Raw genomic sequence first — 13196 nt, 5'->3', positions numbered from 1 at the left:
CTCTCTCCAAGTGAGGTTCTTACCCTCATTACCTCTGCCCGCCCCTACCACCTGTCCTCTGGACCCTATCCCTTCAAACCTCCTTCAGACTATCGCTCCTGATATTCTACCATTTCTCACCCATTTCATCAACACTTCTCTAACTTCTGGTCACTTTCCAAACAGTCTCAAGGAGGCAAGAGTAAACCCTCTCCTAAAGAAACCCACTCTCAACCCGTCTGATGTTATAAACTACAGGCCTGTCTCTCTCCTCCCGTTCCTGTCTAAATCACTTGAACGCGCTGTCTTTAAACAACTCTCCTGTTATCTCAATCAGAACAACCTTCTGGATCCGCACCAGTCTGGTTTCAAGGCAGGTCACTCAACAGAAACTGCTCTCATTGCTGTCACTGAGGAACTGCACACTGCTAAAGCAGCCTCCCTCTCCTCTGTCTTCTGGACCTGTCTGCTGCATTCGACACGGTGAACCATCAGATCCTCCTTCACACTCTCCAAGAACTTGGAGTTTCTGGCTCTGCACTTTCCCTCCTCACCTCATATCTGAAAGACCGTACCTACAGGGTTACTTGGAGAGGGTCTGAGTCCGACCCTTGTCAATTAACTACAGGGGTCCCTCAGGGCTCTGTTCTTGGTCCCCTCCTCTTCTCCCTGTACACAAACTCGCTCGGATCAGTCATTAGCCCGCATGGTTTTTCATACCACTGCTACGCTGACGACACCCCAATTAATTCTGTCCTTTCCCCGCTCAGAGACCCAGGTCGTCGCACGCATCTCTGCTTGTCTAGCTGACATCTCTCAGTGGATGTCTGCTCACCACCTCAAGCTCAACCTTGACAAGACTGAGCTGCTCTTCCTCCCGGGAAAAGATTGTCCCACTCTTGACCTAACAATCAACATCGGCACCTCAGTTGTTTCCCCGACTCAGACTGCAAGGAATCTGGGTGTGACCCTAGATAACAAACTGTCCTTCACTGCAAACATAGCTGCTACAACCCGTTGCTGCAGATACACGCTTTACAACATCAGGAAGATACGTCCCCAGCTGACACAGAAAGCGACGCAGGTTCTGGTCCAGGCTCTCGTCATCTCACGCCTAGACTACTGCAACTCCCTCCTGGCTGGTCTACCTGCATGTGCCATCCGACCTCTGCAGCTCATCCAGAATGTAGCGGCTCGTTTGGTCTTCAACCTTCCTAAATTCTCCCACACCACTCTGCTCCTCCGCTCCCTTCCGGTAACTGCTAGAATCCACTTCAAGACACTGGTACTTGCTTACCATGCTGCGAATGGATCTGGCCCTTCGTACATCCAGGACATGGTTAAACCGTACACCCCAGCGCGTGCACTACGCTCTGCATCAACCAAACGACTCGCTGCACCCTCGCTGCGAGGGGGACCCAAGTTCCCATCGGCAAAAACACGTGGGTTTGCTATCCTGGCTCCGAGATGGTGGAATGAGCTCCCCATTGACATCAGGACAGCAGATAGCTTACACATCTTCCGGCGCAGACTGAAAACTCATCTCTTTCGACTCCACTTCGAGCGATAGAACTATTAACGAAGCACTTTTATACTAATAAAGGACTGGCTTATCTAAAGCCAGTTGAGTAGCACTTGAAATGTTTTGGCTCTATGAAACCTGATGTACTTATATGATTCTGTTTTCTTCAAGGTTGTGTCTTCCTGGTCGAATGTACTTATTGTAAGTCGCTTTGGATAAAAGCGTCAGCTAAATGCAATGTAATGTAACATGTGTCCCCTCTTCTTCATGTCTCTTCTACATCAACATGTGTCCCCTCTTCTTCATGTCTCTTCTACATCAACATGTGTCCCCTCTTCTTCATGTCTCTTCTACATCAGCATGTGTCCCCTCTTCTTCATGTCTCTTCTACATCAACATGTGTCCCCTCTTCTTCATGTCTCTTCTACATCAACATGTGTCCCCTCTTCTTCATGTCTCCTCTACATCAACATGTGTCGCCTCTTCTTCATGTCTCTTCTACATCAACATGTGTCCCCTCTTCTTCATGTCTCTTCTACATCAACATGTGTCCCCTCTTCTTCATGTCTCTCCTACATCAACATGTGTCCCCTCTTCTTCATGTCTCTTCTACATCAACATGTGTCCCCTCTTCTTCATGTCTCTTCTACATCAACATGTGTCCCCTCTTCTTCATGTCTCTTCTACATCAACACGTGTCCCCTCTTATTCATGTCTCTTCTACATCAACACGTGTCCCCTCTTCTTCATGTCTCTTCTACATCAACATGTGTCCCCTCTTCTTCATGTCTCTTCTACATCAACATGTGTCCCCTCTTCTTCATGTCTCTTCTACATCAACATGTGTCCCCTCTTCTCATGTCTCTTCTTCATCAACATGTGTCCCCTCTTCTTCATGTCTCTTCTATATCAACATGTGTCCCCTGTTCTTCATGTCTCTTCTATATCAACATGTGTCCCCTCTTCTTCATGTCTCTTCTACATCAACATGTGTCCCCTCTTCTTCATGTCTCTTCTACATCAACATGTGTCCCCTCTTCTTCATGTCTCTTCTACATCAACATGTGTCCCCTCTTCTTCATGTCTCTTCTACATCAACATGTGTCCCCTCTTCTTCATGTCTCTTCTACATCAACATGTGTCCCCTCTTCTTCATGTCTCTTCTACATCAACATGTGTCCCCTCTTCTTCATGTTTCTTCTATATCAACATGTGTCCCCTCTTCTTCATGTCTCTTCTATATCAACATGTGTCCCCTCTTCTTCATGTCTCTTCTACATCAACATGTGTCCCCTCTTCTTCATGTCTCTTCTACATCAACATGTGTCCCCTCTTCTTCATGTCTCCTCTACATCAACATGTGTCCCCTCTTCTTCATGTCTCTTCTACATCAACATGTGTCCCCTCTTCTTCATGTCTCTTCTATATCAACATGTGTCCCCTCTTCTTCATGTCTCTTCTACATCAACATGTGTCCCCTCTTCTTCATGTCTCTTCTACATCAACATGTGTCCCCTCTTCTTCATGTCTCTTCTACATCAACATGTGTCCCCTCTTCTCCATGTCTCTTCTACATCAACATGTGTCCCCTCTTCTCCATGTCTCTTCTACATCAACATGTGTCCCCTCTTCTTCATGTCTCTTCTATATCAACATGTGTCCCCTCTTCTTCATGTCTCTTCTATATCAACATGTGTCCCCTCTTCTTCATGTCTCTTCTATATCAACATGTGTCCCCTCTTCTTCATGTCTCTTCTACATCAACATGTGTCCCCTCTTCTTCATGTCTCTTCTATATCAACATGTGTCCCCTCTTCTCCATGTCTCTTCTACATCAACATGTGTCCCCTCTGTGTAAAGAGACTCTGAAAGTTTCAGGAACAAAGATTCTCTCTCTTTTTGATCCATTTCTATAAAAACCTGTCTGAAAATGAGCTGATCAGATTGTGGCCACTTGATGATGTCATAACGATGTTTTGGCTTGTGCAACCATTAGCCAATCAGCAACCAAGGTAACGATTAGGGTTGGACTCTCAAAATACTTCCTCTCAATCTTTCAGTTGTTGAGTGTTTCAACCGTGCCTTTCAGTATTTGCTAACCATCTGATTTACTGTCGATGTTAATTATGTAACCTGCCATTCATACATTCATCATCACATTATTGATATAATACTTATGTTATTCTGTGGTTTATATATTCTTAGCAGTTCATGATTATTTCATTTATAAAGAACCATGGTATGTGTTTTGTGTGTGAAGTAAATCAGCCGATGTTCACAGAGTAAACTCAGATTTTCAGATTATGAGACTAATTGTGTTATCATGTTATCTCTCTCAGTAGGGAGCTTGGGGCCACAACATCTTAACATTTATTTTTACGTATTTTAAAGTATGAAGGTAAACTTTGAGTTTGATAACCAAAGTAGAGTGTGGCACATCTGAGTCTTCTCACAACCAAGAAAGTTTGAAAAGAGGAGCAGTGTCCGGCAGTGGCTCAAACAGCAGGGGCTTGGACTGGGAGCTGTAGGGCCGCTGGTTCAAGTCCCTGAACAGATGTTAAATATGAAGTGTGGACTGCTACTTGGAGAGGTCCCAGTTCACCTCCTGCCCTGCTGTGGTGCCCTTGAGCAAGGCATTGGACACCCCCCACCCCCCCACTCCTGTTGCTCCCCAGGCGCTGTGCAATAGCTGCCCACTGCTCCTAGTGCTAGACTAGGATGGGTAAAAAGCAGAGAACACATTTCACTGTGTGCATGTATGTGTGACCATTAAAGAGGGTTGCAATCCTCCAATTATATTATATTCTATTCAGTAGGGAGCTTGGGGCCACAACTTCTCTGTGGAAACAGCTATGGTTTCAATCAGTGTTTAGTCTGATGGTGAGCACTTTACCTCCTCCTCAGGGACGTTGTTGTGCAGCAGAAATACATCCAGTATTTGCTCCTCTCGGCCCGGGGGTCGTAGGAACACCAGAACTTGGCCATTTATCCGCCACTTTAGAAGCCTTTTTAATTTATCGATGATGAGGCCAAACGGAGAGAGGTGAAGCACCTTCACCACCACGTGAGTGCGTGTGACCTCCAGCGGCTCCAAGATGCTCAGGCCTTCATCAGTGATGTGGACGACAGACAACAGGCCGTCCAGGAGCAGCGCTGTGGAGCAAAGAGCTGGTCATCTGTTGCTTTGCTGCTGAAACAGCTTCATCATATTCAATGTCCCACCACGTTAGCTCAGAGCTAATGTTCATCTAATTCACTTTGGAGCCTCACTAGGATGTACCAGTTTATATCCTCCACCTTTTATCCTAATGTGTAATTATTGATCTGCCCCCTGTGATCTTTCTGGATGTGAGCATTTACTGAAATGTTTGCAATCTGCAGCCAGAACAGCTTGACTGAGTCCGGTCTCATGTCTGAGTGATTCTCTAGATGTGTGAAGAGTCTTCTAAAGCTTTCAGGGCGTAGAAAGTCTAACTTATAAATGTTGTTGTCTGTTGTTTTGTTTTGTTCATGGTTCAGCCAGACTGACAGTGTGAAGAGCAGAAAGAGCAACAGATGGAAATCAAAGTAAGAAGTATTCAAACTGCTAGCTTAGCATCACAACAGTAACAGAGAGTTAGCGTTGAGTTAGCACTGTTAGCAGCAGAGCATGCTGTGGACTGACCAATCACAGTTTAAATCTCTTTAATATTACAGAGAGGAGACTGCAGAGGGCGCAAAGAAAATCCAACTCAGTATTTAGAGCTGCATTGCATCGTCTGCTTCAATAATGATCAATGATGTCATGAAACACATCGACTAAATGGACGTTTTATAATTTCATTCTTCTTCTTTTGGGGACAAAACTATTTGAATGTAAAGAACAGATTTGGTGTTTGAATGATCTTATCTTTATTAAACTAGTTTAATAAAGCTGATTCATAACCTTTGAACAGTAGTGGAGAGTATAAGGTGCTACTCATTATATAAGTGTATTTGTTAACACTAGATGTCTTTACCATCCTCTGTCTCACTGTGTGGCAGGTGGAGCTGGCAGACGGCAGCTTCAACAGAACTCTTCACGTCGAACAGCGGCCCTGCTGCCTGCTTGCCAGCTGATTGGAGGAGGCTCTCCTCCCAAGGGACCGCCCTGTACAGAAGCTCCGCCTCCTGAGCCATGACGAACACCAGGCCAGTCGAAGCACACTGGAACTCACCTGGACCAGGACACCTGAACCTGTAGACACGCAGGGGACAAGTTACTACAACAAGCTTCACTGGCCTGTGTTCTGACTGACAGGTGTTCATCCAGCTGGAGTCTGACCTGCAGGAGGGTTTGATGTAAGATCTGAAACACCTGATGATTACAGGAACATCACTGAAGATGTGTCCACATGCATCAGGATGTGTGTGTACACACACCTTCATTAAATTAACACAATGTCTAGTCCAGCGAGGATCTAGACTGGTACAAGAAAACAATCCTTCCTACACAGAGGCATTATTTTATTGTCTGTTGGAAAGAGATCGGATGCAATTCCTCAAGGTGAAAGACATGAAATCAAACACAATTAAATTAATATATATTTGTGATGTGTTTAAAATAATGTTTGGTCATGTTATAGGAGTACCTGTATGAAGACTCAGTTGTGAGTTCAGGTGAGAAGGATTGAGGAGCCTGGAACAAACAAAGTTATTATTTTAATAGAAATCAAGTTAAGTTCTAGCTTCATGAAACTAAACCAGCACATATTCAGAGCAATTAGAACAATGCAAATGAGTCTGGATCATCTGAGTTCATTGTCAATTTCAATATCATGTCACAGCAGTACCAGCCAATCACAGCACAGTAGTACCACACACACACACACACACACACACACACACACACACACACACACACACACACACACACACACACACACACACACCACACACACACACACACACACACACACACACACACACACACACACACACACCTCTTGTGGAACGCTGAATGAAGGGCGATGTAGCCCTTCATTCAGGAAAAATGATTCTTATGGTATTCCCAAAAACAAATATGAGACCTTTTATAAATGCTGTTCAACACATAAATGGGATGATCTTTTTCTGGGAATAGACCACGAAGAAGACAGTCAAATGTTCTCAAAAACATTAGAGAGCACTATCAGAGATTTCAATTGCAAATTCAAGCAAGAAAATAAGAAAAACACTGTCCCTTGGATACATTTGAATATTTTAAAACTAATGAATGAAAACAAATCCATCAGGCCATGACAGGCATCACTTTGCTGTGCTGAGGAACAAAGTCATTAAGAAGTTACGGAAGGCTTAGGCAGACTTCTTCTTGACTATAATAGACAAGGCAGGGTTCATTCTAAAATGATCTGGAAACAGTCATAACTATTCACTGGAAATACATATAGGGAAATAAAACAGCTTGAACTTAAAGACAATGGAAAGCTTATAAACAATCCAGCTGACAGAGCTGAAGTTTTAAACCACTACTTCATGGATTCTGTTGCAAACCATTGCACAGTGTTTCTCACCTGACTGCACACATTTTTGTTATGTTAATACAATTGAGCCGGCTTTCAGCATAAGAAATATCACTGAATCTGAAGTTACAAAAGTGATAGGATCTCTTAAAGCATTTAGAACAAAGGATATATTTGGCATGGACATGGCTAAAAGATCTCAGCACAACACTTTCTTATCCTATTGCCAACCTTTCTGTCAGGGAATGATTCCAAGTGTTTGGAAGCTGGCTATAGTGATCCAAATCTTTAAAAGTGGAGACATTCCTGTTACGACAGTCCAATTAGTATCCTTCCTACAGCGTCAAAGGTTGCTGAGAAACTTGTGTCTGAGCAAATTATTGACCATTTAAACACTAGTACATTTTCTCTGCATCCAGTGCAGTTTGGCTTTAGGGCCAAATAGTCAACAGAGACCGCCAACTGTTTTTTCATAGAACAAATCAAAAACACTTAAATGGATAGCATCTTATTTGTTTAACCGATCTCAGTATGTGAGAGTTCAAAATTATGAATCTTTTGACCTTCGTCTTTCGACAGGGGTCCCACAAGGTTCAATCCTGGGACCATTACTATTTTCGCTATATATAAATGATTTACCATCTGTATGTCCTGACACAAACATCCAAATGTACGCATATGACACTGTAATATATGTACATGGAAGCAATATGACACAAGTGGCTAATGAACTAACAAACACCATGGTTCATGTAACAGCTTGGTTGGAACAATGCTGTTTGCAACTAAATATTTGTAAAACCGTATGCATCTTCTTCACCAAAACAAAGTCCTCTTGTGTTGAGCCAGATATGTTTGTATCAGGGGAGAGGCTACAGGTGGTGTCACAATCCAATACCTCGGAGTCATGATTGATTCAACACTTAATTTCAAGGCTCAGGTTCAAAAAGTATGTAATAGGGTCAAATTCAGTCTGTCGAATGTTAGGTTCACCAGAGATTACATGTCAATTGAGGCATCTCTGATGTACACACACTCTATGGTTCTCTCACACATCACCCACAATTAAACATGCAAATGCTTGTCTTTTGTCGGAGAGCAATCAGCAGTGCAAAGAGACAATACAGAGACGAAGTGGAGTCTGTCTTCAAAGGCTGTAAAACCCGGAACTTGTGGGCGGGACTAAGAACAATGACAGACTACAAAGGAGCAGCAGGGGGTGCTGCGGGACTGTCTGCGTGCGCATCTCTCCCAGATGAGCTGAACAGCTTTTGTGCTCGATTCGAGAGCAGCCAGGCTGTGGAGGCACAGAAGGACCGGGAGCCCTGCCCTTTTGTTTTAAACAGGGCGGATGTGTGTAAATCCTTTAAAAGGGTTAACCCACAAGGCTCCTGGACCTGATGGCATCCCTGGCCGTGATCTCAGGGTGTGTGCAGTTCAGCTGGCAGAGGTGTTCACAGACATCTTCAACAGGTCCCTGCTGCAGTCTGTAGTCCCCACATGCTTCAAACACTCCACCATCGTTCCTGTCCCCAAGAAGACAATAATCACCAGCCTCAATGACTACCGCCCAGTAGCACTCCATCATAATGAAGTGCTTTGAGCGGTTAGTCAAAACCAGTGGCGAGTGACTTTTATACCTAGGCCCTCTGACCCCCCCTTCCCTCGAAAAAAAAGAAGAGATATTATGTCACAGCGTATACTTCAGCGGAATATCAAAACAACGGCCCGGGGTGCAAAACGCATCAATGACAGCGACCCTCTACCACACAGAACAACACCATTTATATAAACACCTATCATGACAGGGCACCCACAGCCAAGTAACAATTAAACATGAATTAAGTCGGCACGGCGGCCCACATTGAAAATGACTTAGGCCTACCTTTGATGATAAATCACTGAAACACAAAGTCCATCCTCCTGTCCTTTTGGATGAAGCACTTGATGGCGGGTCATTCAGCTGATCCTTTGCCACTCCAGTTTATCATTGTAACTCAATCTTGAAAATGACTCGGTTAATAATTTCGCAACGATGTCATCACTATCACTGAAGTGAGCAATCATGAACGAACTTATGCTAATTATAAATCTATCGATCATAAATCTATCGATTAGATTTATGATTCAAAAATAATAAAAGTAGGGTAGACATGTGGATATTATCCGTCTGAACAAAACGTGCATTTATCTAACAGGTTCTTTTCCACAGACCTTATTTCGAACTATTTTCCAAAATCGTATGGAGAAATGCCATTGCTTTCTGTCGAGGGAATCCGAGCAGAGCTTACTTCCGGGTTTTAGGACGCGTCACTGCACCACTTACATAGACCTCACAGCGGGCGGAACTTGTCATAAAGTCCGCGAAAATAAAGCCCGCCCATTTAGAGGGAAGATATGATTGGTCAATTGTACTGTCATTTGACATTACTCTCTCGTTGAGTTACTACAGCGGGCCCTCTGTGAATGTAGAGAGGGACCAACAAGCTCTCCCGTCTTCACATAACTCGCAGAGACGGCATTTAACCCTTCACATTCCAACAGAAACTGAACAGGCAGATTCGAAGGATTTATTTCTTTGGAAATATTATTTTTAAATACAATTAAATCAAGTTATTTTGGTAAAACTAATGAAAAATGTAACAACAAAAACATATTAAAAAAATATTTCAAAAAAAAAGTATTTTTTTAATTTTTTTTTTTAATGTTTTCAAATATTATTTCTTAGAATACTTAGGCCCTCACAGAGGGCCTAGAGGGCCCTGACGGCTCGCCACTGGTCAAAAACCTTCATCACCTCCTCCCTGACTCTCTGGACCCCCTGCAGTTTGCCTACAGAGCAAACAGGTCCACAGACGACGCCATAGCCCTCACCATCCATACTGCCCTGACCTTCTACAGGTGCACCATAGAGAGGATCCTGACCTTCTACAGATGCACCATAGAGAGCATCCTGACCTTCTACAGGTGCACCATAGAGAGGATCCTGACCTTCTACAGGTGCACCATAGAGAGGATCCTGACCTTCTACAGGTGCACCATAGAGAGCATCCTGACCTTCTACAGGTGCACCATAGAGAGGATCCTGACCTTCTACAGGTGCACCAGAGAGAGGACCCTGACCTTCTACAGGTGCACCAGAGAGAGGACCCTGACCTTCTACAGGTGCTCCATAGAGAGGATCCTGACCTTCCACAGGTGCACCATAGAGAGGACCCTGACCTTCTACAGGTGCTCCATAGAAAGGATCCTGACCTTCTACAGGTGCTCCATAGAGAGGATCCTGACCTTCTACAGGTGCTCCATAGAGAGGATCCTGACCTTCTACAGGTGCTCCATAGAGAGGATCCTGACATTCTACAGGTGCTCCATAGAGAGGATCCTGACTGGCTGCATCACGGCCTGGTACAGCAGCTGCACCGCCCTCAATAGTAAGGCTTTACAGAGGTTGGTGAAAACTGCACAGAACATCACCAGGAAGGAGCTGCCATCCATGGAGGACCTTTACTCCCAGCGGCTCAGGAAGAAATCCCTCAGGATTATCAAAGACCCCCAGCCCCCCAGCCACACACTGTTCTGTCTGCTGCCGTCTGGCAGGCGGTTCCGCAGCATCCGGACTAAAACCACCAGACTCTGGGACAGTTTCATCGCACCGGCCATAAGACTATTAAACACCTGAACTTTGAAACAACATAAATAACATTCATCTGTTTGCAACTCACATTTATCATATATACCAACATTCCAATTACTGTATCTAGAATATTCTGCACAGTTTCTATCATATTCTGTTTCTATTATATTTTATTTACTTGTATTATTGTATCTGTTTATTGTGTTGCTCTGTTGGAGGAGCCTGTGACCTCAGATTTTCATTGTCACAACTGCACTGTAGCTGCTGCACAAATGACCATAAAACCCTTAAACCCTTGAACCCTTGAAACCTTGAACCCTTGAAACCTTAAATGACCAAGCCGACTGTTTGTTTTGTTGTTGTAATGTATCGTATGTCATGATCTGCACAACTGTAATGTGACACTGTCAATTCCAACTGCTCTGTCATTCCTGTCCATTTGTGTTTGACACTCAATAAACAAAGTTCATAATAAAAAGCTTGACGCTATTGAGTCAGTTAATTGAATATTGATGATAGCTGCTTTAGAAAGTGTCTCATCAGCTGCATGTTAGTGGTGTTCTGAAATGCCTCCACGCTCCTCGTCTCAAACACACCCACATTAAATAAACGGTAAATAAATCAATCTGAGCTCAAAGAATTGTCTTGATGCCATCAAACAATTACCAACAACTACAAGCAGTCTCAATCAATTAAAACATGTGATCGCTTTAATCACATTGATAATCTGTGTTTAAACTAAACGTTAGTATTTTAGAACAGACTTGTATTCAGGGATAGTGATTGATATCTTCTCTCGTACCTGCTCACATCGTTAGTAAGCAGCTCAGCAGCTGCAGTGCAAATTGCTCTTCATCCCTGACATCGCTCAGCGGTGATGTAGGCTTGCATTTCTCAATAACAACAATTTGAATACATAAATGGACATGTCTTTATGATGTCAGTCTTTATAGAGCCTTCATTATGAATTGTTTTTAAGTTGAAAGATAAACTCAGACAATAGTCGACAGCAATATCTCCTATTTCTCCGGTAAATCAAAATGTACGAACTTGTTTCTTTTGACTCATTAAGGTTTCTAGATGAATTACGAGCGCTCTATTGTTTAACTGGACAGCCCTAACAATTATATTTTAATTCAGTGGGGAAATAAATACACGCCACTCTGTTCATCTGCTCCTCTCTCACCTCTCTGTCTGTCTTCACTTCCTGTTCCACATCGGAGTCACCTGATGGAGAGAAGAGGTGAAACAGAAAGATAATAATGAAACTTGAACAAAGAGAAACATTAGCAGCCAAATTGATTGAATAGAGCTGTAACAAAATGGAACTAAAATATATTGTTGTTGTGCTATAAAGAACTTTGAAGATCAGGTTTAATGTACAATGTCTGGATGAATGGAGGATATGGTTTCAGTACTCACAGGTCTTCTGGATCTTGGCTCTGATCGTCTCTCCATTGATCCTGTAGAGATGAACACAATCCAACAGTTTTAGATCCAGTTTAAAATAAGTGTTTGTTCTTTGAGTCAGCTTCAGAGTCCTGATCTCATGCTTTACATCCCATCATATCTTCTCTGCAAACACTACGACTGCCTGCCTCAGCTCTCAGCTGCATCACAGGAAGTAACGTCGGGTTACGTGTGGTAACCCTTGTTATATTAGCACAGGCGGAGCCCTCTACTGGACTCTATGGGTACTACCTTACCCTGCGAACATTCTCCCACTGAGACTTCTATAGACGTAGCCGGCCTTGGGCGGGCCTACCTGAATGCGCGCGCATCACACCGTATAAAAGGAGGCCTCACCTCCTGACTATCATCCTACACCTCTCTTCAGCGAGCGGAATAGGACAGACAGTGCCCTGGGTAGAGGGCTCCGCCTGTGCTAATATAACAAGGGTTACCATACGTAACCCGACGTTATATCTCTCACAGGCTCCGCCCTCTACTGGACTCTATGGGTACAGTGGGTGGAGCCGCGATGTATACGCGCACTGTCATCCAACAACAATATTCCACCCTACTGCCCCTGACCGGCTTTTATGGTCAGCAGCTGCTGCCCCACATTCTCCTTTAACCCGGTTATAACCGAGGAGAAATCTGGGCTGTGGCTGACAGAGCACACCCTGCAGAAAGTGTGCTCAAAAAACAGTGCCGGGGGACCCCCCCCCCCGCCCATAGACGGATGGGGAGAGCCCCCTCGGCCCCGGATGGGCTTACTACATGCCTGCCTCCCTGAATCCCTAAGGATAACAGGGAGAGCGTCAGAGCCCACGTCCCACACTCAAACACTGACCCCGTGCAGAGTGTGTGGACTAAAGTGTGGAGGGCTACCCCCCTCCTGCCTCTCGACAGGAGGAGAGTAGTCCTCCAGCCCTGTAAGGGCCCAGTGTGCCCCCCCACCGCCCCTCCCGGGACCCTCAGAAGGCCCGAGAACAGCGAAGGCGCATTACATCCGGGGAGGGGGTCAGATGCCAACTGACCCACAACCCCCCTCCCCCTACCAGTCCTGTGTTGCCCCCGCAAGCACAGACGAGGAGAAAGAGCCCGACATGTCCAAGAGATAAAACCTTATGAAAGG

At 44.4% G+C, this 13196-nt stretch overlaps 1 protein-coding gene across 2 annotated transcripts in view; it reads right to left on the bottom strand.

Annotated features, from left to right (window-relative positions):
• LOC117548247 (protein NLRC3-like) overlaps positions 1-13196 on the bottom strand; it is a 65381-nt gene that overhangs the window by 6975 nt on the left and 45210 nt on the right. For both annotated transcript variants that reach the window (XM_034219395.1, XM_034219397.1), the window contains exons 8-12: positions 12038-12078; positions 11802-11842; positions 6112-6158; positions 5500-5717; positions 4395-4654 (exon numbers count right to left, since the gene is read on the bottom strand). In XM_034219395.1, coding sequence (XP_034075286.1) covers positions 4395-4654; positions 5500-5717; positions 6112-6158; positions 11802-11842; positions 12038-12078 — 607 coding nt within the window. The remainder of the gene's footprint in view (positions 1-4394; positions 4655-5499; positions 5718-6111; positions 6159-11801; positions 11843-12037; positions 12079-13196) is intronic.

The sequence above is a fragment of the Gymnodraco acuticeps genome, unplaced genomic scaffold (assembly GCF_902827175.1).
Source record: "Gymnodraco acuticeps unplaced genomic scaffold, fGymAcu1.1, whole genome shotgun sequence".
Classification (NCBI taxonomy): Eukaryota; Metazoa; Chordata; class Actinopteri; order Perciformes; family Bathydraconidae; genus Gymnodraco; species Gymnodraco acuticeps.
The sequence above is the reverse complement of the archived record's forward strand: the minus strand, read 5'-3'. Positions and strand labels throughout refer to the sequence as shown.